The sequence below is a fragment of the Mauremys mutica genome, chromosome 5 (assembly GCF_020497125.1).
Source record: "Mauremys mutica isolate MM-2020 ecotype Southern chromosome 5, ASM2049712v1, whole genome shotgun sequence".
In the NCBI taxonomy this organism is placed as follows: Eukaryota; Metazoa; Chordata; order Testudines; family Geoemydidae; genus Mauremys; species Mauremys mutica.
Genome location: NC_059076.1, coordinates 83,703,318 through 83,727,997, shown reverse-complemented (window position 1 = coordinate 83,727,997; position 24,680 = coordinate 83,703,318). Strand labels below are relative to the sequence as shown.

The 24,680-nt window shown below is 44.1% G+C and overlaps 2 protein-coding genes across 5 annotated transcripts in view; one reads left to right on the top strand and one right to left on the bottom strand.

Moving 5' to 3' along the window:
• The window catches only part of SNX25 (sorting nexin 25), a 175,769-nt gene that overhangs the window by 148,762 nt on the left and 2,327 nt on the right, over positions 1 to 24,680 (bottom strand). The gene's annotated exons all lie outside the window — the stretch shown is intronic.
• The window catches only part of CFAP97 (cilia and flagella associated protein 97), a 53,937-nt gene continuing 32,037 nt past the window's right edge, over positions 2,781 to 24,680 (top strand). The window contains exons 1-3 of one of the 3 annotated variants that reach the window (XM_045017318.1): positions 2,781 to 2,934; positions 14,571 to 15,461; positions 15,564 to 15,635. In XM_045017318.1, coding sequence (XP_044873253.1) covers positions 14,606 to 15,461; positions 15,564 to 15,635 — 928 coding nt within the window. In that variant the 5' untranslated portion in view covers positions 2,781 to 2,934; positions 14,571 to 14,605. Of the gene's footprint in view, positions 2,935 to 3,446; positions 3,535 to 4,680; positions 4,700 to 14,570; positions 15,462 to 15,563; positions 15,636 to 24,680 lie in introns of those variants that run through there. The other 2 variants (XM_045017319.1, XM_045017320.1) reach the window with 2 other exon arrangements.

The following is a 24,680-nucleotide window of genomic DNA, read 5'->3' as shown; positions in this document are numbered from 1 at the left end:
CCGCTGGCTGTCCTGCTGATCAACTCTTCCCCTTTCTCCCAGCACATCCTACTCACCGCAGTCAGCTGTTCCGTAGCCTGCAGGAGGTGCTTGTGGGGTTGGAGCGGGGACAGGGCACACTAGGGGGATAGGGCGGAACTGGGCAGGAAGAGGTTGGATGGGGTGCAGCAGAAGTGGGGTTGGGGGCTTGGGAGAAGGGGTGGGGGCGAAGCCTGGGCAGAGTGGGGTAGGAAGAGGTGGGCCAGGGATGGGGTCTTGAGGGAAAGGAGTGGGGAGGGCCTGTGGAAGAGTGGGGGCGGGGCTGAGCACCCCCAGGGCCTGGAGGAAGCTGGTGCCTGTGGCTAAACACCTGTCAGGAATGGTCTAGATCAGGAGAGGGCAAACTTTTTGGCCACACTGGGTTTACGAAATTATATGGAGGGCTGCTTAGGGGAGGCTGTGCCAGGCCCCTGCTCCGTGCTCCCTTACCACGCTGCGTGGAGCACTGATGGTTGGTGGTGATACAGCCGCACCGCCCAGAGCACCAGGACAGGCAGCCGTTCCGTCTAGCTGGAGCCAGCCATGCCCCTGCGCAGCACAGAGCATCAGGTCAGGCCGTGGCTCTGCAGCTGCGCTACCTGGCAAGAGCTTGCAGCCCCGCCACCCAGAGCATTGCGCTGGTGGCACAGTGAGCTGAGGCTGCGGGGAATGGGGAACAGCAGGGGAGGGACCAGGGGCTAGCCTCCTGGGCCAGGAGCTCAGGGGCCGGGCAGTGGCGTAGCCAGGTGGAGAGAACGGGGAGGCGGACATAAAAAAAGGTGCCACCCGCTGCAGCGCTTGTACTCACCAGGCAGCACTCTGGGTCTTCAATGGGCACTTCGGCGGCGGGTCCTTCATGCACTCCGGGTCTTCGGTGGCACTGAAGGACCTGCCGCCGAAGTGCCGCCGAAGATCCAAAGCGCCACCCAGTGAGTACAAGCGCCACAGTGGGTGGTGCCTTTTTTAGGTCCGCCCCCCTGTTCAGAGTAAAAATTAAAAAGGCGCCACTTGTGCTCACTGGGGGAGCGGCGGCTCCCCCTGCTCCCACCCCCAGCTACGCTACTGACCGGGCAGGTGGGTTCTGCGGGCCAGATGTGGCCCGCAGGCCATAGTTTGCCCACCTCTGGTCTAGATAATACTTAGTCCTGCCTTGAGTGCAGTCCTACCCTTCTCTAGTTCTAAAATACTGTGAAGAAGGGTGAGATCACCTGTGAGTTTATGGTACAATGCACTAACAGAAAGCGACTCAATGAAGACAGGGAACACCGGTCAAAAAGACAGGGAACACCGTCCGCCCGGCGCTACTGGCGGCTCCGGTACAATGCACTAACAGAAAGCGACTCAATGAAGACAGGGAACACCCTGGCAGCTCCTGGCAGCACGGCAGAGCAGGTTGATAAAAGTCCGGATGGTGGTGCTGCGGGGCTAAGGCAGGCTAGTCTCTACCTGTCCTGGTGCCGGTCCCAGCAAATGGGAGAAATGGGAGCTGGGGGGCGGCGCCTGCAGGCAAGAGCAGCGTGCGGAGCCTTCTGGCCCCCTCGCTTAGGTGCTGGACCTGCTGGCCGCTTCCAAGGTACAGCATGGAGCCAGGACAGGCAGCTGCACCGCTGACCTGGAGCTGCCCAAGGTAAGCATGCGCCCCGAGCCCCGGCCCTGAGCCCCCTCCTGTATCCGAAACCCCGGACTCCCACTCAGAGCCCTCACCCCCCTGCACTCCAACCTTCTACCCCAGCCCAGAGCCCCTCCCACATCCTGAACCCATCATCTTCAGCTCCACCCGAGTCTTCATCCCCTCCTGCACCCCAACCCCCGCCTCAACCCACAGCCCCGCCTGCACTCCAAATCCTTTGCCCCCCCCAGCCTGGGGCCCTCTCCTGCACCCCAAACCCTTCATACCCAGCCCCACCCTAGAGCCCACACCCCCTCCCACAGCCAGGGCTGGCACTTCCATTTAGGCGACCTAGGCCTAGGCGGTCGCCTAGGGTGCTAGGATTTGGGGGGGGTCATTTTGCTGCCCTTGGCAGAAATTTGGCAGCGGGGGGGGGGGGTCCTTCCGCACTCCGGCTCTTCGGTGGCAATTCTGCGGCAGGTCCTTCACTCGCTCCGGGACCTGCCACCGAAGTGCCCCAAAGACTGGGAGCGTGGAAGGACCCCCGCCTAGGGCACCAAAAACCCTGGCACCGCTCCTGCCCACAGCACAGTGAAAGTGAGCGAGGGCAGGGCCTCAGGGAAGGGCGGGGCTAGGATGTTCCATTTTGTGCAGTTAGAAAGTTGGCAACCCGACTCCCAGGGAAAGGGACGTGCTGGCAGCAGGGCCGAATGGGCCATTGTGCATCTGGCAACTGCCCGCTTGTAAATCGTGCCCTCGCACGTGACGCAGCTGGTGTTGCGGGCCCCCCTGCCATGCCCCTGGCCGGCCCCTCGCTCCGGGGACCGACCCCCGCGCCATGCGCCACAGAAAGTCAATCCAGTCCTTGCTCTCAGCCCCGCAGTAGTTACTTGGCGACAAAGACAAAGGCCAAAATTACTCTAATAAAAGACTCGATTCCCGTCGTGCTAAGTCGCTCCCAGCGCTCTGCACTGACGGGCGCCGCTGGCCAGTCTGGCCCCGCGGCTCCGCGCCGCAGCAGGGCCCTGCGGTATTTACACAGCGCCAGTCCCGCCCGCGAGCATCTCCCCGCAGGGCGCCGGGCCCGGCCTTGCGGCACGTTGACAAGGCGCGTTGCCAAGGGCGGAGCTGCCCTGCCCCAGCTCCCCCCACGCCGGAGGCAGCAGTAAGGGGCTCCAGGCCGCCCCCTGGCGCCCAGCGAGCGGGAGCTCCACCCCCTCCCCGGCGACGCAGGGGCCGGGCTTGTTGCTGGCGCCGGGGGAAAGGCGCGGGGCCCGGAGCCGAGCTGCTGCAGCGCAGCGATCTCCGTGAGTATCTGCCCGCGGGCCCGGGCCGGGGGGAGGAGGCTCCTGGGCACCGTCCGCCCGGCGCTAGAGGCGGCTCCGGCTGTGCCGACCACAAAGCTCAGACCCAGGGTAACGGCGACGGGAGCTTGGCCACTGCCCGGGGCACCCTGGCGTCAGGCTCCCCGGAGGCGGCGGGGCTGGCGTGCACGGACGGGGGCGGCCCTAGCGGCGGTGTGGGACTGGTAAACCTGCCGCCTGTACGCCCGCCTCCCCCGAGCATCCTCGCCGATGCCTGCGGCTAGAGCCCCCGGGGGCCCTCGCCTCGCCCCGCCTCCCCCCTGCCCTTGTCCCCATGCACCCAGGCTGTTCCTCCGGGTGTGCATGCCCTGCCAGGGGCGAACGATAGCTGCAGGCGGTGCTCTTCTCCAGCACCCCCGAGTGGGCAGGCAAAGGCACCGTATAATTAGCAGGCCTTGGAAAATGGGAGATTTTAATTATATATTTTGTATTATATTTTAGTGAGGTTGCTTCCCCCCCTGCACCCTCGACAAGGATTTTACTGGTTTGCTACTTGAGTCCTTGCCTGAGTGACACCTATGTAGGTGTCTGTTTAGTGTGGAGGTTGGTTGAACTATATTTGGAGAGTTTCTTCTTCACTGAAAACCTGAATTAAATCATGTTTCAATTAAATATCCATATTAACCAACTTTCTGTGTCTCCCCCTCCCCATCTGTGTTGATCAGCAAGGTATTTGTATGGAAATCAAAGTCCTTTCCTTTAAATAATGTTTCATCCAACTACCTTATTCATTTGCTGGTACCTCAGTTTAATGTCCATAACAGGATTCTTTATGTAATAGTTGACCGTTTTTTGTGTCAGCCACTGGACTGCAGTATTGCTGAATTAATTGGTCTAGAAAAAGAGATAGGAGTGATAGGATAGAAAATACAGAAGAGTGACATTTTAATAGTGCTTAGTAAAATATGTTGTAAACATATTACAACATTATGCTTGTATGTAATGGAGTTTGGTCATTGGGTCCAAGTACTAAACATTTGGCAAAAATGTCTTAACTCAGCAAACTAGAACACAATTGTAATATAATACTTATGAATGAATTATACTATCTCAGTAATATTATACATTTGGCCAGGGTCTTTAAAGTGTCTTCCTTGGAATTAAATAATTCTAGCCATTTGTTTTACATAATTATATTTTCTTTCCTGTTATCAATATTAATACAAATCTGTATGACAACTAACTACTCATGTTTTGTGTGGGATCTATAAATCCATTAAAATAAGTTGTAACCTGCTCAAACTTTGTATACATTGGAAGTATGTATACTCTTTCTGCACCAAACAAAATAAAGAACAACAATACAAATTGTGATCTTAGATATGCATTGCTGGGCATCTCAGGGGATATTACATAATATAAGGCAGTGCATACCACACATATGAAGCACTGTCTATACATTCTCAAAGCCTGTTAAGGAAGCTATTATGGTTTAAATATGGTCAACATGGTTTGAATTCACACAGCAACAACTAGGTTTCTAACCATTAGAGGAGTGAAGTTCTGGAACAGCCTTCCAAGGTGAGTAGTGGGGGCAAAAGACATATCTGGCTTCAAGACTAAGCTTGATAAGTTTATGGAGGGAATGGTATGATGGGATAGCCTAATTTTGGCAATTAATTGATCTTTGATTATTAGCAGGTAAATATGCCCAGTGGTCTGTGATGGGATGTTATACTACAGAGAATTCTTTCCTGGGTGCTGGCTGGTGAGTCTTGCCCACATACTCAGAGTTTAACTGATCACCATGTTTGGGGTTGGGAAAGGAATTTTCCTCCAGGGCAGATTGGCAGAGGCCCTGGAGGTTTTTCACCTTCCTCTGCAGCATGGGGTCTGGGTCACTTGCTGGAGGATTCCCTGCACCTTGAGGTCTTTAAACCACAATTTGAGGACTTCAGTAATTCAGACATAGGTTAGGGGTTTGTTACAGGAGTGGGTGGGTGAGATTCTGTGGCTTGCATTGTGCAGGAGTCAGACTAGATGATCATAATGGTCCCTTCTGACCTTAAGTCTATGAATCTGTGAATCTATGAAACTGTTTTATGGCATGTTGCATAATAGCATATAGGCCTTGCTAGAAGTTTTCCTCTTCAGTGTTGTTCTGTTAAACAGAGTTTTGCTGAAACTGGCTTAATGGTAACATGTAAAGGGCTCATCACAGAACTGTTAGTCCTTTGTCAAACAATCCACAGCACAACATCAACTAGGTAAACATTTACAAGATGACTACATCCAAACCAGAAGGTAAATATACACTTATATTTATTACATTTATTTAAAAATACTGTAATTTAGTCACTCTTATGACATGTACAGAGTTCTTATTTGGACAATGATGGATAGAAAGATATATAAATAGTTCCATAAAGTGTTGAATGTATGTATCCATGAGAGCATACTACTCAACAAGAGAAGTATTTTGTTATGGAGTGAAAAAACAGAGCAATCTCTTTTGGCTATTTATTTTCAGTCTCTGTGGTCTGTTCTGATGCATATATAGGGTGTCATACAACTGGTGCAAATGTATGCTTTCATGAGAAACTAATCCCTTTTCCTGTAGAAAAGCCTTAAAATGCTAATCAATAACTAGGAAGAGTTGTCAATATGAAAGGGGCACTTTCCACCAAAAATGAAATTAATCAGATATGCTGCTTGTAAGGTAAGATGCACTAAAATGGTTGTTACAGATACTAAACATTAGAAGCATTTTCTTGCTAGATGTTAGCTTCAGAATGGAGACTGGGAAATAAACCTTCAGTTGTTTGGATTCAGCTCTTGGAATGTTTCCCTGCTCTGCTGTCTGCCCCAGCCCATGAGAAACCCATTTCCTTCTCTCTCTTCACAGGTGTGCTTCCATTGAGGTCTCCAGGAGTAGGGTTCCCTCACTATGGACCTTAGAAAACCTGCAGATATGGGGACTAAAGAGAGCATTTGTGGGATAAAGAGGGCCGTTCCTCTCCTTTGTTGTGTATTTCCTGAGACATGCAGAACCCTCAGTGAATTTTAGGTGGCTCATTGCCTCCTCATTCATGCGTTTTAGGAGGTTCATCCTGACACACTCCATCCCATGAGTCTTAGTAGGCGTTTTTTTTAGTCTTCTGAGCCTATTTGATTCATTAGAAGACTGATCGATCTAGAGATGGTTGGGGAAGGGCTGCCATCTAGGGCTTAACAGGAAGATCATTCAGAAGTTTCCCAGAGAGTCTTCTAAGACATGTAGCGGTGAGGAGGGGTTTCACAAGCTTCTGAAAATCCACGCAGCAGGGAAGCCTATGACTTTTCTTGGGGCAACCAGGACTGAGAGTCACATTGTAACCCCATGCCTCCAGCATGAGGGAGTCTTGCCTTTGCTTGGGGTGGGGTGGGGCGGTATCAGCAACCTAATTCTGCCATTCTTTTAGCCATTCAATCACTCTCCTTAGGACTGTACCAGCCCAGTATTCACCTTGCAGGTTAACAGTTGATGCACCCTAGTCCCCTGTGATATCCAGCTGCTGACACTAACTACTCACAGAAAATCCAAATCCTCTGCACCCAAAGGTGCAGTGTACCCCACTTTACTGGTGTTACCCTAAAACCCCACTCCCATAAACCACACAGCAGTTATGAGCCCTTACAATAAAACAAAAGTAGGCTTATTTAAGAAATAATTAAGATTAAAGTAGAAACGAGGGAGTGATGGCAACGGTAACAATACAAAACAATCACCAAATGCAAACCTTGGTCTAGACTTATAGTTACCTTTCCTATCCAATAAAGTAGGTTTCCCCCTCAAATTTCAGTGTGTTGCAGAGCAGACTGGTTTTACCAGAACCAGGATCCAAATGTTCATGAAAACATCCCCACACCACAGGGGTTCCTTCAGCGAATGGATCCAGAGTGCTTCTCACTCCTTTGTGTTATACTGAAAACAGCCACCCACCCCCACCCCAATTCACAGACAGGGCAAACCCCTGTCTTGTTGTAAAGTTCCTGTTTTACCTTCAAGTGGATTTGATTTTTTTTTTCAGTTGCCTCTGATTGTTTTCCATTGGAAGTCCTAGTATTGTGCAAGGCCACACAGCTGAGCCTTGCATTATGTCATTGGCTACACAGGGCAGGATGACAACTCCCTCACTACCCAAATGGGCCATCACTGAGATGCATTAGCCCCTGGTGACTTTTATTCCAAGTCCATAAAGCATTCTTTCTCTATAATTCCTTAAATATTACCTGTAATTCTTATGAATTTTGACAAGTTACAAGCTTTCTGTAAACACTTTACATATTACTCTTTATGGATAAATATTCTGGAGGACGTGTCTGGTGTAGTGAGTTTGAGAGATCTGAGGTGGTGAGAGTTGTTTGCAAAGAACAGGGGACTCTGCTGTGGGGCCTCTGTGTCAGAAGAAAACTAAGCTTGGAGGTGGCTTTGGCCTGATAAACCAACTAACTAACCTAGCTCGCATTGATTCACTTACACAAGCAAAGCCATACTCGTGTGTACCCTCCTAAGGTACCCTCCTAAGGTACCTTGAACTGTGTATTAGCCAAGTAATTTTCCCAGCACTCCACATGCCCCCCTCTTTCAAAAACCCCCTTAGCTTTTTAGTCTCATGTTAGTGCTATTTAAAAAACTAAGGAGATTCCCACACAATCTCCATTAACGTTACAGGCACAGTTCAGTGGCTTGTGTATATTACTCTTGAAGAACATTGGTTTAGTTTAATAACCTGCACTCACTGCCACACCAAAAATCCAAACAGTAGAAATTCTTAGTTAAACTTGAAAGAAACCAACCAAGCTTTCGAACACAGTATTTACTGTTTTTCCCCTAGCAGTGACCTGAGTAAATCAGAAAATTATACTACTTTATCCATTTTTTTTAAAATAAGGACCACAAAAACTAAAATCTTGGCTATGCTGCTTTGTGGCCTAGTGATGCATAATAGACATAAAACAATTTTACAGATTCCTGATATGACAAGCAACATACTGAAGGGACTCATTCCCAACTCTGTTTAAAGTCCCAAATATTGAGAGGTACTGAGAGCACTCAGTGCATTACAGGAGGTGCATGACACTTCACAATATGAGACCTAATCATTCTGCCTGCTGGTAATTTATTTCAAGTGTCATTAGACAAAAAGTTAGCATGTCTCCTTGTACATCTAGTGTAATCTAGTCTGACTGCACATTTCAGGCCACAGAAACCTCACCCACCAATCCCTAACCTCTGACTGATTTACTGAAGTCCTCAAATCGTGATTTTAAAGACTTCAAGTTACAGAGAATCCACCATTTACACTAGTTTAAACCTGCAAGAGACCTGTACCCAATGCTGCAGAGGATACCCCCAGAGCATGGGGCACAGGTCACGGGTCACTTGCTGGAAGATTCTCTGCAGCTTGAGGTCTTCAAACCGCAATTTGAGGACTTCAATGACTCAGACATAGGTTAGGGGTTTGTTACAGGAGTGGGTGGGTGAGATTCTGTGACCTGCATTGTGCAGGAGGTCAGACTAGATGATCTTAATGGTCCCTTCTGACCTTAAAGTCTGTGAGTCTGAGGGTCTCTGCCAATCTGACCTGGGGGAAAACTCCTTTCCAACCCCAAATTTGGTGTTCAGTTAGGCCCTGAGCATGTGAGCAAGACCAACTAGCCAGACACTTGGGAAAGAATTCTCTGTAGTAACTCAGAGCCCTCCCCATCTAGTATCCCATCACTAGCCATTGGAGATATTTGCTGCTAGCAGTTGCAGATCGGCTACATGCCATTGTAGGCAATCCCATAAATTTATCAAGCTCAGTCTTGAAGCCAGTTAGGTTGTGGGTTTTTTTGCCCCCACTGCTCCCCTTGGAAAGCTGTTCCAGAACTTCACTCTCTGATGGCTAGAAACCTTCATCTAATTTCAAGCCTAAATTTGTTGATAGCCAGTTTACGGCCATTTATTCTTGTGTCCACATAGGGGTTTAACTAAATAACTCTACATATACAAACACCATATGTCCCAATCATGAAATTGAAGTAATTGTAATGAAAGATGGGACGTTTGTGTGGTGGTAAATCAGCACATTTGGTATTGGGGATGCATGTTTGCTTCAGTGCTCCATGTTCAATGAAATGGTAGGAGGACAACTCCAGGGACTGGTTAAATTAGTCTAGATGCTTTAACTATGTACTTCCATACTTTATACACTTTGGGTTTCTAACTCTGTTTTAACCTTAACATTGAATCCTAACATCCATTCAAACCACTAATATGTGCCTTCACCCTAAGTTTTTTTTTTGTGGGGGATCCTACCTTTGTCTTATTATTTGATATTTATATTACAATAATGTCCAGAGGGCCTGTTACTACAACCCATCTCCAAACTGATCTCCAGGGGGGTACTGTTGGTAGCAGCTTTGTGGGGTGTTTTTTTAAGTTTATGTGGTTTATACTATGACTTGTTGTTGTTGTTTTTTGTTAAAGAAATCTTTAGGCCTGGCAAGGTTTTGGTCCTCATTCTTTAAAGAGACTGTCTTTTCTGTGTTATATATTGCCTAGCACAGTGGAGTCCTGGTCCATGACTGTAGCACTAGGTGCTGTGATAATACAAATAATAATAAACTTGGGAGCTGGTAGTGGATACCTATAGTTACTGTTTTACTACCACCAGCTAGCTAGTGTATTCTTGAGGATATTCCATAGAGTCCCAGTCCTGCAGAAACTTATGTTCATAATTTACTGTTGACCTCAGTGTGGGATTACTTATTTTAGTAAAGTTAAGCATATGTGTAAGTGTTGAAAAGACAGGGGCTTAGGTAAGTAACTGATGCTTGGTAAGAATTTTCTAGATGGACAGTTGTTAGCGTATACAGCAGGAAACATGTTTTCTTTGAATGTGTAAATAAGAGGGTTATTAAAATCAGAAGTTAGGCATAGGTATTTTGGATCAGTGACAGCTTTTACTAAGACTGCATGATCTCATTTGTTGATTCCATATTCTAGGAACTGAAATACTAAAAATCTGTACTTTCTACAGACAGTATAATAAAAAATTTTGTACATGTATGTAGTGTGCTATTCTCCTGAAAAATCCCTGACTACAAATAATTTGGCAAATCCCACTTTTCAAATAAATGTCTCGTGTCCTAGACACACAAGGGAATAAAATACAAAAGTACCAACTGAGACTCAAACTCCTCTCGTTTAATTTCTTTTCATACTCACTATTAAAACAATGTGTAGTTTGTGAAGCACCAAGAATGTCACTGAGAGAAATTGACCAAAGCAGCACATCTGTTTTTTAATAATGTGAAGATTACAAAGTGAAGGGACTGTGCCTGAAAAATGAAAGAGGTAATGTTATGAATAAAATATTAATATTAATATTGCAGTGAAGTGGCTAATGTTACCATCATTATCTGCTGCGCAGAATCAAAGTTGTTGAACTGTGTGTTGAGAGGCCACAGAGTGTGCTAACAAATGATTCTTTTGTAGTTCAAAAAGACCTGTATTTTGGATGCTCGAATTCTGTTTCCATTGTTGCCATTAAGGTCTTGGCTACACATGCAGATTTGCAGCACTGCAGCAGGGTGTGAAAAAACACCCCCTCCAGCGCTGCAAGTTGCGGCACTGCAAAGCGCCAGTGTGATCAGAGCCCCAGCGCTGGGAGCACGGCTCCCAGCACTGTACGTTAATCCCTATAGGGAGGTGGAGTATGGACAGCGCTGGGAGAGCTCTCTCCCAGCGCTGGCGCTCCGACCACACTCGCGCTTCAAAGTGCTGCCGCGGGAGCACTCCTGCGGCAGTGCTGTGCAGCGCTAAGTGTAGCCATAGCCTTAGTTGTGACTAGCCATTACTGTGCAGCATAGTGATAGCTGTGAAGACCTAGCATGGCCATATGTTACAATATAACCAGTAACACTAAAATATTGTTAATGTAGTCTTGGTTGCTAAGAACATAATGATACAAAAACTTGCAAGAATGTTACAGTTAACACTTAAATGTTAATGGATGAAAATGATCAGAAAAGGTAATATAGATATACATTTTTAACTAATCTAAGAAAAAATGTGTAAAATTGCCCCAAACCAACTTTAACTGTGACCTATAGAATTTCACTCTTCCATTTATATAAGACAATTAAAAAAAATCAGATGTAAGTAAATTCCATGTGGCAAACAATACTGAGGTCTGATAATAGGGGCAAGAACATTGTTCTGTCATTTAGTTATTGGTTCATTCGCATCTAGATACAAAGTAGAGTCATCCAACTACTGACACAAAGACCCTCTTCTATATCTGTCATGTAAAGGATTTATAGTTACAACACATATAGTATTAAAGTTTATTACTTAGCTTTATAAAGCTGATGTCCTATGCATGACAACTATTAAACAGGTAGTTCCATAATTGTGGGTCTTCTGAAAGCTGAACCCAAGGTAAGAGGAATCCAAGCAGAGTGGATTTGATTTAAATCAAATAGATTTAAATAATTATTTAAATTGCTAGTCACGAAGACTCGATTTAATCATGGATTTCTACAGAAAAGTGCATTCTTGTTCGTTGTTATAATCTTAATACATATTTTTTACAACTCAGAGATAGGTGTAGGTTTCATTTTTGGAAGGTACACACTATACCTTTTTAAAGTGATTTATTTTGAAAACTTTTCAGATTAGTTTTACAGCTATATCAGAAAATGAATGATTGTTTGGTTATTTCATTTACCAAAGGTAACTGAAGCTGATATTTATGAAGTCATTGAGAGGTGAACTATCTCCAATTCAACAGGTTAATTATTGATATTTGGAGGATTTTCTTGCCATGCTATATTAGGAGGAGAACATCACCAGACAGACATTTAAATTGTTTTCTCTAGCTAAAACAACAATGTTATGTATTCTGGATTTTTTTTCTTAAACAACAAACATATAATATTTTAACAAAAAAAATATGAATTTTTGAGTTAAACATTCACGTTTTTTAAAATCAGGTTTGTTTTTGTTAAAAGTTGTTTTTAACTAAAATAGTTAGTTGATTTTTAAAAAAATATTTCATTTATGTCAGCCAGGTCAACATGAGAAACTTAAAATATTGGCTTCTGCAGCTAACTCAATCATCTTCACCTTCATTTTCCTGTTTGTTCATAATCTGGAAAAGGAAAAACAAGCTTTCCTGCTTTTTCAGGTCCCAAACAATTTCTCAATTTGGAATGAATTAGTCCTAAGGAAGAAAATATTCTTTCTACACCGGCAGAAGAAGCTACTGCTGCTAAAAGTGAGATTATCACTTCAACAGTCTCTGAATCCAAGTGCTTAAGTGACTTCCACCAGTTCACTGGTGTGACTTTCTTTAAAACATCATGAGCAAACATATATTTCTTGAATGGTTCACCCTTAATTCTGAAGTTTATTATAGTTGGCATTATGGAGGGATGATTGCTGGATGTCCCTGTCAGAGCCAACTCTTCTTCTTCAGCAGTTAAGGTTTGACGCTGGTACAGAGTATTGAGAAAATTTGCAAGAAAATGAGCTGGAGATAGTGCTTGTCCCATTCGTTCTTTTAATGTTTGTAATTTAATTCTGTCATTGCACATTTCCCTTTTTAAGATCTCACTCAGTCCCTTCCAAATCTCAAGAGCGTCAGCAATAAAACAGCTATTTCCCTGCATTATGTTCAAGGCTACAGAAATAGGCTTCAAGGTACTCAGCATGTGTGAAAGAATGATATGGCAGATTTCAAATCAATGAAGGCTACACTCAGAACGACTTCAAGACTTCTGGAATATGCTGCTCAAACAGTTTCACTTTTGTTTCTACTGCCTATCCCTCTCTTCTCACATTTATATCCAGACTTTTTCTCCTTGTCCAGATCTGTTCCGCCCCCAAAATCTTCTATTCATTGAACTTTGCACTTTTACAGAGAGGTAAGGGATTTACTCTGTGTACACAAATTTGCTGAGGGGACAATAGAGTTGAGGTCTGTTATTTCTCACCTCTGTATATTTATGTAAAACATTTTTCCTGTTAACAAGCATGTTATCTCTGGAGACCTAAATTCACAGTTTGAGAACTGCAAAACTAAGCATCTCTGGTAACTTCTAGACTGAGCCCCATTGAGTAGATAGAAAGATTAACCTAAATAATCTATTTTTAAAAAAAGCCCCTGGAATCCCATAAAATTGGGTCCGTAATCCGTGAACTATTGGAACTCATTTACAAAACTTTTCTTAGGCATTACATGAATATATTGTCTCATACTATAGAATTAGAATTTATAATCCCTATTCCATGATGAGATATCTTTGAGCTATAATGTATCTTAATTAAAACTATCTTTAGATGGATTTTTTTGATAAAATGCTTTTTGAGGAAAAACCTGATTTAAATTAAAAAAAATAGATTTTTTTTAAAAAGAAAAATCATTGATTTTTATCCACCCTGAATCCAAGAAAGATTGTTCTGGGAATATCTAATATGAAGTTTTACATTTTTAAGAAAAAGGGAAGTGTATGTAATAGATAGATGTTTTTAACTTTGCCTTTTTTCATTCTTTTAAATATTTACTTTATAATAAAGTTGTATACTAAAGCTTTTTTAGCATTACATTTCCTTTTAGGCTATTTTTAGGAATCCCTCTGAGAGCTGGGTGTCAGATTCTACAGGATATTTGAAGTCAGTTGACACAAGAAGTGATAAATACTGCAAAACTCAAATTCCACCCTGGACTTTTAAGAGGATGTCTTGTCCTGCTTCCCTCTGTCCCTATATCTACAGCTGTGGAGGAATTTAGGAGATGTGCAGAGTTGATGGCTCCCCAGGTTTCCTTCCACTTCTGTTGCCCTGCAGTGCTTAGGAACTTTGCAAGGTTTCCAGCTCACTAGGTCTCCTTTTGCTTCATTGGCTCTTTGAAGCTTTGGATCTCAGTAGAATCCCTGGTTTCTTACTACTTAAGCTGCTGTATGTTGCTTTTGAACTTCATGTGGTCCATTTCTCTTCATGTAGTGGTGCATGATTTAGAAAACTCTGAAGCTTCAGAGCAGTTGAAAAGTGGGGAGGGAACTGGGAACGATGGGCCCTGTGGAATTTCTGTGCTTCAAAAAGTACTTGAGGCAGGAGTGCGCTCAGTGCTAGTATCAATAGTGTCATGCCAAGTGTAAAAGTTTCCCCTGATAAAGATCTGTGGTTCTGTTGCCTTGCACAGCTTAAGAACTATGCAAAGTTGATTGTTTCCCCTGGTCTCCTACTCATTAAACTGCCTTGTAGAGTCCAGAAGCAGTACAGTGTCCCTTCCTCCCCAGCTTTGCCCCAAACTTATGCTAATTTATGAACTTCACAAGTCTTCCTCCCCCCCCCACCCCGCGCTGTTCTCCTAGTTCCAATTATCTGCCGCTTCTCCTTTCTTTGAGCTTGTTTCTGTTAAGTCTGCAGCCTCTTACCATATTATCTGGCCCATATATAATTATAAATAAATATTTAACTTACCTGGTCCATAACCTATTTAATTATATCATAGAAGTATAATAATAACATAACCTAGAATTATACTGAGGGTATATGTTCCTCTGCTGTTTGTTAATATTTTGAAAACCCTTTTTCACACCTGCAGGACCAGGAGTTGGAATTTATACAATAACTTTTGGGATGGACCGGTATGAAGATGTGTCAGAGGGTGAAGTGGACCACTCTTTCTTTGATAGTGATTTTGAGGAAGAGCCAAAGAAAGAAGAAAACCCTGTTGTAGCCAATGGCGAAGAACATAGTGAGCTCATAGAAAAAGGAGGTATACACATCTCCAAATCAGACTCAGAATCGGAAACGAAACTGAGGCAAGAACACAGTGCTGAGGATGAAAGTGAAGAGAAAAAGAGAGAGTCACCAAAGGAACATTCCATAAATGGTGGCACTGACCATAGTGGGAATGCTTCATCACAGTCAGTTTCAGAAAATGCAAGTACATCTGGTAGAAATTCTGCTCTAAGTAGAAGAATACGTGTAAACATTCCAGCTGGGATCCCCAAAATAGTTAGAGAAGGTGAGGAGGATTATTATACAGATGAAGAAGACAGTAGTGATGATGGCAGAAAACAAAGGGTTAGACCTAAATCAGCTAAGCAATCCAGTAGCATAAAGAAAGTTAACAAAAAGTATACCAATATTAGCTCATCTTCATCCTCTTCTTCCTCCTCAAGTTCAGATACAGATGGTTCAGATATGGATTCTGATAGCTGCATATCAGATTCATCACACTCTTCCTCAAAGAGAAGTATATGTAACTTGGCTCTTCTATCTCCAAGACAAAAATTCAGGCCAGGAGTAAAGTCAGTGGAAGTAAAACCAAAGCTTGGTGAATATACAGAGGAGTCTGAAGATACAGTGACTGATGTAACACCTCTGTCAACACCAGACATCAGTCCTATCCAATCTTTTGAACTTGCAGCATCAAATGATAAGAAACTGAAAGTAAAAAGACAAGAAAATGTGAGCCAAGAATTACAGGGTAATTTTGAGGAACTGAAGTACAATACAAAATTTGTAAAGCCTAGCAGACTAGAAAATGGAAAGTTGAGACCCAGTCTTACATCTGTATCTTTCTCACTAGATGCTGAGTTTGATCGCAGACATAATCAAAAGGTCTTGCATGATGCTGTGGACCTGAATCAGCTTTTGAAAGGTGATTTTTCTTAAACAAAATTTTTACAAACTTATTTACAAAGTGTGACGTTTTCTGTGTTGAGAGGGGCTAGGGCATTGAGCACAAATGGAAATTAGGGGTCATTGTGTGTGCTGCTTTTTCTTTTAAAATTGGCTTTGGACCAAGGTGCATCAGTTTTAAACCTGCCTTGTTGTTTTGTTTGTTTATGTAATAGCACGCTGGTACATCAGTAGACTAATGGAAGTGCTCCTTTATTAAACTCTTATAGGTAAAGGGATAAGTAGCCATGTGATGAATCCCCAAATAGGATTGATATTTTCACAAATCCACTGACATCATACTTTGATTTGTCAAATCATGATCCATTTAATAACTCAAATAGCAAATACTAGCAATTTTCTTTAAAAAACCCAAACTTTTAATATGGGAAATCTATCAAATTATGTCAAGTATCACAGGAGCTGGTGTGTTAGTCTGGATCTGTAAAAAGTGACAAAGAGTCCTGTGGCACCTTATAGACTAACAGAAGTATTGGAGCATAAGTTTTTGTGGGTGAATACCCAGTTCGTGAGACGCATGTCAAATTATGGACATTCTCAACTTTAAAATGCAACTCAGAATTAAACACAGCTATAAAGAGCAAACATTTTACAAATACATTTTAACTTCTGGTGCCCTTATGATAAATGAACAAATCAAATGAACTTGAAATTCCTTCTAAATATTGAATGATGAAAATATTTTAACAACAAAAAAATGAACAGTCAAATAGTCTTTAGTGAGAGGTTTTAATTTAAACTGTAGCGTCTCCTTCCCCAGTAACTTTATGAAATGTCTTTTAATGTTGGTGGGAAGGAGCCTGGTGTCCCATTTGCTGTCCTATCCCCAAAATTCCTCAGTGGGATGGGAACATCAGATGATCAGGCAGTGAGCACATATAAACTAGGAGTTGCTTCTTTGCTCAGTGATTCCTTCTCCCTTTCCTCTCACGGTGTAATGGACCAAATTTTTAGATGTTTGGAAGCTGCACTGTGGGGAAGAAAAGAAGGCTTTCCCTAGCCCTTATCTGTTATTTCCTATGCGCTAGCAGCTCTGCTTAATAGTGACTTCATGCACTTGGGAAAGCATTATGTTAGTACATAGTATTGGTAGGTAACTAAACTTCTGGGTAGAGCCAGGTGAAATGTTTTTAACATTAGGGGGTTTTTTTTGTTTTGTTTTTGTTTTTTGTTGGTCAAAAGGGGCATGAAACTATTCATCAAATTGGGCAAATATTTCAGCTGAAAAAACTTTTTTTTAAAGCAGTTGAAACATTTCATTTAGGCTTTTCGATTTGAAATGGTGTTGGTTTTTAATTTCAAATTTGGCCAATTAAAAATAAAAGGTAAAATGCACCTGGAATAGCTGAATCAAACGGAAAATTCAAAATTTAAAAAAAATGAAAAAAATAATTTCAGGTTGACTCAAAACATTTTGGTCAATTTTTGAAACGATTTTTTTTTTGGCTTTTGTTTTTCAATTCAACAACAAAAAAACTTGTTTCAGTTCAAATCAAACTGGATTTTTCGCGGGGAACGGGACCTTGGAATTGTTTGGTGCCCAAACTTTGTCACATGCATAAAACAATAGGAACTATAATTTAATAAAAATATTCTCCAAGGACGTGAATATAAGGTGCAAGTTTGTTTCCACAAAACTGAAAAGCAATTACTCATTGCCATCTTTAAATAATACAAATCAGGAGGCAAGAAGTGGAATTTAGGTATATTTACCAGTTAATGATGCACATTAACACTTACATAATTTCCAAATGACTTCAGTCTAGAACAATTAAACTGGCAAGCATAAGATGCTGTGATTACTTTGGGTAATTCAAAAATTAAAGCAGATAAGATATTGACCTTTGGAAAGTGGCTACTCTGGGAGTACAGCCACTTTTATTCCATAATTAATTTTTACACTTTCAGCTTTTTCAGTATGCACAAAATGAGGCAGGAGAAAATAATTTTTCTGAGAGAACAGAAATGGACAACACAAATGTTTAACCATAAGAATTGCTTTATTATGAGCATAATGTGAGCGCTGTGTGACTATCGGACATCTGACTATCAGAGATGCTTTTAATACAATTTTATTAAACCTTACTAATACAACATAAAAAGGATGATGCTATAATATTGGAAACAAGTATACCCGGGAGTAAGTGTATGTAACAATTACATGAGTACAATTCCCTGAGGTGAATGTACCCCCAGCTCATACTGTAGTTGTGGGTGATCTGCCTCTCGCTGGAGGCATTCAACAGTGCACCTTGCAGAACTGAGCCGAGTGGTAACATGAAAGTATCTTTTTTGATATGCGGAGAAAATGAAGATAGAATGGCATGTAATAGTACTAAAGGAGAAAAGGTGGGAGAAAACTATAAAAAGAACATGACGTTCAAAGAGTAAACTGTGTTGAAACAAACAGCTGTATTGGATGGTAAGTGAAGAGAGTGGCGTGGCGTGTACATCCTGTGGTGGGTGTGTGTGTGTGTGTGTGTGTATGTAAAGTGTAAAATAACTTTTATGGTTTAAAATGACTCTATTTCAGTTTGAGCATATAGAACAATGTGTTTATTGGCACAAATTTATAGCCGCTGACAAGGATTTTTAGCATACAGTAACTCCTCACTTAAAGTCGTCCCAGTTAACATTGTTTCGTTATTAGGTTGCTGATCTATTAAGCAATATGCTTGTTTAAAGTCGCACAATGTTCCATTATAAGGTTGTTTGACTTGCCGTGCTCCACCCGCCCACTCAGCACTCTTGCCAGAGAGCAGGGCTGGGGTGCGGGGGCTTGTCCTGCTCCGCCCACCCGGCGTTCCAGCCAGGGAATGGGAGCTTGCCCCATTCTGCCTACCTGGCGTTCCAGCTGGGGAGCGGATGGGTGGAGCGGGGCAAGCCCCCATGCCCGACCCCACTATGCCCTGCCTCAACCAAGCTTCACAGTCTTCATTGGTGAGTACAGTATTACATAGTTTGTTTAAAATAATTTTAAACTTATACTGTATATGTATATAATGTCTTTTGTCTGGCAAAAAAAAAAAAATTCCCTGGAACCTAACACATACCCCCTCCCCCGCATTTACATTAATTCTTATGGGGAAATTGGATTCACTTAACATCGTTTTGCTTAAAGTCGCATTTTTCAGGAACACAACTACAACGTTAAGCGAGGAGTTAGTATGTGCTTATATAAAACAGGCAGACCATTCCATACTATTATAGTTTGGAAAAATATTTATAATTTTTAATTTAAAGCACACTTATCCAGTAAAATAAATCTTTTGAGTCTCTCAAATCTGTAATGTTTTTTGCTATAGGAACACAATTTTCAATGTTTAAGTAGTTAAATATTTAAGTTCTTCCACTTAATGTATGCACTTGGAATTAAATCAGAACAAAATAATTTGTACTGAAAATACAACTTTCTCCCCGTTGTTTCAATTGCTTTTGAACTTTTTTAAGGCAGGTACTATTGGGCAGTTCTATGACTGGTTTAAAAAAAACGTTGTTTAATAAGAGGCCAGAATTATGAATGAGAGAGAACTTCGGAACGATGGATGATAACAGGTGACTACATCTAAGGGTATGTCTACTGTGCAATTAAAAAGCTGCTGCTGGCCCATGCCAGCTGACTCATGCTCCTGGGGCTCAGGCTAAGGTGCCATTTGATTGCTTTGTAGATGTTCGGGCGCCAGAGCTCATGCTATAGCCTGAGCTTGCACATCTGCACTGCAATTAAAGAGCCCCTTAGCCTGAGACCCATGAGCCTGAGCCACCTGGTACAGGCCAGCCATGGGTTTTTAATTGCAGTGTAGATGTACCCTGTAAGTCACTTTATTCCAGTACTATAGTCTATTGCTGACAAATGCACTACCTATGGCTAGGCAAGCTGTGATACGGCCTCTAGTGGTCATATGGATAACAAGGTCAGCTGCTTGTCAAGTGATAGGAATGGAATTGATCTAAATAAGTGGAAGCCACAGCAATATTAGGATTATAGTAAACCAAGATTTTACTTGAAATTGGGTAGAAGTGTTGTCCAAGCAACATACATTTCCCAAATGTTTAAATTGTTAATGACCTATTACCTCACCCACCTCATCTTTTATTGGACCAACTTCTATTGGTGAGAGAGACAAGTTTTGAGCTTTCACAAGCTCTTCTTCACGTCTGGGAAACTTAATCAGTGTCACGGCTAAATACAATATGAAACAGATTGTTTAACATGCATAGATAACACATATTTCAAGGTTCCATTCAAGATGAAGTAGCCTGTTTAAAGCCCCATCAGTCAGAGTTTTTATTGTATATATTCTGATATATGTAGCCTTAACCTTTGTGTATTAGTGCATAATCTTTTTTTTTTTTTTTTTTGGAGTTAGTCCTGTTGTTCATTCCTGCTTCATCTCTCTCCCAAATATAAATTAGACTTTAATTCAATTGTTTTTCATGTTCCAGACTTCCCTTAGAAAGGTCTGTCTTCTTCAACAGAAAGGTGTGATGGGCATTTTTCATTCTAGATGCTTTAGCAAGGATTAGATCTCATGATAGCAAGGTATCTTGGTATTTTACTGGCAGCTGTAAAAAGACCAACCCAGACAATCTATCTCTCATCTCCAATGGAGTAGTCTATGAACAAATTCAGTAGACCCAGGCTTCTGTACATTAGCAATCCAAAGCACCCGGTGCAGACTAGCCTAACAATAGTTTCCTTTTCAGATGGAACAGACAGTTTCTTCTTTAACTTAGCTATAAGATGAGGGTCGGCAACCTTTCAGCAGTGGTGTGCCGAGTCTTCATTCATTCATTCTAATTTAAGGTTTTGCGTGCCAGTAATACATTTTAATGTTTTTAGAAGGTCTCTTTCTGTGTCTATAATATATAACTAAACTATTGTTGTATGTAAAGTAAATAAGGTTTTTAAAATGTTTAAGAAGCTTCATTTAAAATTAAATTAAAATGCAGAACCCCCAGACCAGTGGCCAAGGCAGTGTGATGGCCACTGAAAATCAGTTCGTGTGCCGCCTTTGGCACGCATGCCATAGGTTGCCTACCCCTGCTATAACAGCTGCCCTCACCACAACTGCCACATCCCTGTGGTCCCTGATGCTTGCACTCTTCTCCAGTCTCCCCCCATTCCCTTCCCCTCTTCTAAGACTCTCTTGTTTCTGTTTGTCTTCTAGCCTGGAGTCTATCTCCCCACACATCAGAGATGACAGCTCAATTTGCTATGTTTAAGCAGTAGTAGGGGGTGTCAGAAAAACTCCTCCACTGACATCACCAGGCAGTTGGGGGTCCTGACCTTCCTCTCAATCAAACTGGTTCCATGATACCTGAAATATTCCATGAAATTCTGGAATTGCTTGGATGTGGTATTCCAAAGTTATTCCTTAAAGGCCTGGTCTACACTAGGACTTTAATTCGAATTTAGCAGCGTTAATTCGAACTAACCGCTCAACCGTCCACACCAGGAAGCCATTTAATTCGAACTAGAGGGCTCTTTAGTTCGAATTTGGTACTCCACCCCGACAGGTGGAGTAACGCTAAATTCGACATGGCTAGCTCGAATTAGGCTAGGTGTGGATGCAAATCGAACTTAGTAGCTCCGGGAGCTATCCCACAGTGCACCACTCTGTTGACGCTCTGGACAGCAGTCGGAGCTTGGATTCTCTGACCAGCCACACAGGAAATGACCCGGGAAAATTTGAATTCATTTTCCTGTCTGGGCACTTTGAATCTGACGTCCTGGCTGGACATCGGGGCGAGCTCCGCAGCACCTGCAACGATGCAGAGCTCTCCAGCAGAGGAGTCCGGCCAATCCAAGAATAGAAAGAGGTGCCCAGCATGGACAGACCGGGAAGTCCTGGATCTGATCGGTGTGTGGGGCGAGGAGTCTGTGCTGTCGGAGCTGCGCTCCAGCAAGCGGAATGCAAAGACCTTCGAGAAGGTCTCCAAAGCAATGATAGAGAAAGGATGCAGCCGGGATGCAATGCAGTGCCGCGTGAAAATCAAGGACCTGAGACAAGGCTACCAAAAAGTCAGAGCGGCAAACGGACGCTCCGGAGCCCAGCCCCAGACATGCCGCTTCTACGAGGCACTGCATGCCATTCTCGGTGGGTCTGCCACCACTGCCCCACCAGTGACCGTGGACTCAGTGGATGGCATAGTGAACCTGGACAGTTCCTCCTCGATGTTCGCCGATGGGGAAGATGAGGAAGGGTCTGTGGAGGACGGCGCAGGCGACAGCGAACACAAAACCGCTTTCCCTGACAGCCAGGATCTCTTCATCACCCTCACAGAGATCCCCTACCAACCCTCCCCGGCCGTTAACCCGGACTGTGAATCAGGGGAAGGATCAGGCAGTAAGTGCTAGAAACATGTAAACATTTATTTTTTATAAAACAGGTATAAAAAAATAGAAATACTATATATAAAATTTTCAATGAAAAACTATATGAAAAGTAGGTCCACACATATAGGGATTGAACAATAATCCTCCAGGGACAATTCAAGAAAGGTCTCATTTAGGTCCTCGAAAAGCCTCCGCAGGAGGTTCCTGGGGAGAGGTGCCTTGTTGGGTGCTCCGTGGAAGCACACTCTTCCGCGCCAGGACATCCTTATGTAGATGGGAATCATCGCCTCCACAAGCATGGCCGCATATGGTCCTGGTCTCTGCAGGGCTTCCCTTAGCATCCGCTCTTTGTGACTCCGAGGGACCCGCATCAGGGTGATCTCGTTCATGAAATGCTGCATCTAATTAGGGCAATTAGTGTATTGTTACTGTTGTGAATGGTTGACTTTTACTTTGCATAACAATGACCCTCGCTTAACAGCCACGTGTTGTAGGCCACATAGGAAAAGCATACATTGATCTTTCCCGTGCACTGGCGGGAGTGGCTGGAAAAGGGTCAGAGTATATGATTTCCAGATTGCCTTTAGCGGGAGGGCACAGCTATCCATTAACTAATAAGCAGAATGTACTGTAAGGCTTACCAGGACTGTCTGCTAGACGGATTCAGCTGTCTCTCCCCACTTGTCCGCTCTCCTGTGCAATGCCGCAGCCAATGAGAGCGTATTCCGAAATCTCGAACTTGGCCCGAGATCTCGTGAGACTTGTTGCCCTGTATGGTCTTGTTCAGAGAAACTGACTAGACTGTGTTCACTGTTCGCAAACATGTATCTGTTCAAGGAAATCAGTTACTTTTCCCATCACACAGCTTCGGCTCTTTCCCGGACTGCCCTGGCATCCCCCTCGCAGAGGCTGGCGCAGATTAGGCGGCGAAAGAAAAAGACTCGGGACGAGATGTTCGCGGAACTGATGGCATGCTCCAGAGCCGAGGCGGCAGAGCAGACACAGTGGAGGGAGACCCTATGTCAACAACATCGCACACACATCGAACGGGAGGATAGGTGGCGGCAGGAAGACCAGCAGGCGACTCAAACGCTGCTTGGGCTAATGAGGGAGCAAACGGACACGCTCCGGCGCCTTGTTGATGTTCTGCAGGACCGCAGGCAGGAGGACAGAGCCCCCCTGCAGTGTATCTGCAACCGCCCTCCCCCGCCAAGAAGTCCTGCCCGCCCCTCACCCAAAAGTACAAGACGGAGGGGCGGTAGGGGCCGTGAGAACTGTCACTGCACCACTGCATAGCGCTAATGTACCACACACCTCTCACGCTATACATTTGTAGAAGTGCTTCCCTTACAGGCTCACCCAGTCCCAAATCCAAGTTTCATCCCCCCACTGTGTATTAGATTATTAAAAGCTGTTTGCTGTTATTCACTGTTTCGGTCACGTCTTTCGTGTCAGAGGATTTTTTTTTGTATGGGGGGAGAGGGGATTTATAATTGCACGATATAGCCTACATTACCAGGGTACAGACTTGGGGGCATGATCAACTGCAGGGCACACACACACTGCAGTCAGTAGGCACCAGGGTCACTCTGTGTGGTGTATGCTGCCCCGTGTCATTCTGTGATGTGTATGCTTGTCCAGGGTCCTAGCGCCTGCCACCCCCTTAATGTTAAGGCACGCTGCCCTTACCATGCACTTCCACCGTAGCAACGAGCCTCTCCGCTGCCCTGAGCCCCAGCAAGAGCCCTCATCCACGGACAGATACTCACCCTTCCCCCACACCCCTCACCCCTTCCTACGCCCAAACCCGCAGCCCACTGCCGTCATCCAAACCCCTATCCAAAGAAGGCACCACTCGCCCCTTCCTGCAAACCCACCCCTTCCTGCAATCCCTCCCCTTGATGCACAACCACTTGCAACCGTCCCCCACCCCAGAGACCTATGTAGGAGCAGGAGGATGTCATTCCTCTATGGAACAAGCGGTCTGTACATCAGTGCACACCATGCCCAGCACAGTATGCGTCCATGTTTCAGCAACTGAACAGAAATGCAAAGTAAAACAAAGATTTATTAATAATGAGTGTAACAATTAATTTGCTTTAAAACGTGCTTTGGAAGTGGGGGAAACTTGGAGAACGGGGTATGTAACCGCAGATCGAAATCGACACATACAGACACAGGCCCAGGGTCAGTTTCTCTTGAAAGCAAGTGGAGAGTCATAGGTTACCCTGCTCTCCGAGGAAACTAGCTTTCAAAGCCTCCCGGATACACAGCGCTTCCCGCTGGGATATTCTCTCGGCACGGGTGTCTGGTTGAGCGTAAACTGCAGCCAGGCGATTTGCCTCAACCTCCCATCCGGACAAAAAGGTCTCGCCCTTGCTCTCACAGAGATTGTGGAGCACACAGCAAGCAGCAATAACTACGGGGATATTCTTTTCGCTGATGTCCGAGCGAGTCAGTAAGCTCCGCCATCTCCCCTTGAGACGTCCGAAAGCACACTCCACCACCATTCTGCACTTGCTCAGCCGGTAGTTGAAGAGTTCCTTCTCTCTGTCCAAGGCGCCTGTATAGGGCTTCATGAGCCAGGGCATTAGCGGGTAGGCTGGGTCCCCGAGGATCACTGTAGGCATCTGCACATCCCCAACCGTTATTTTGTGGTCCGGG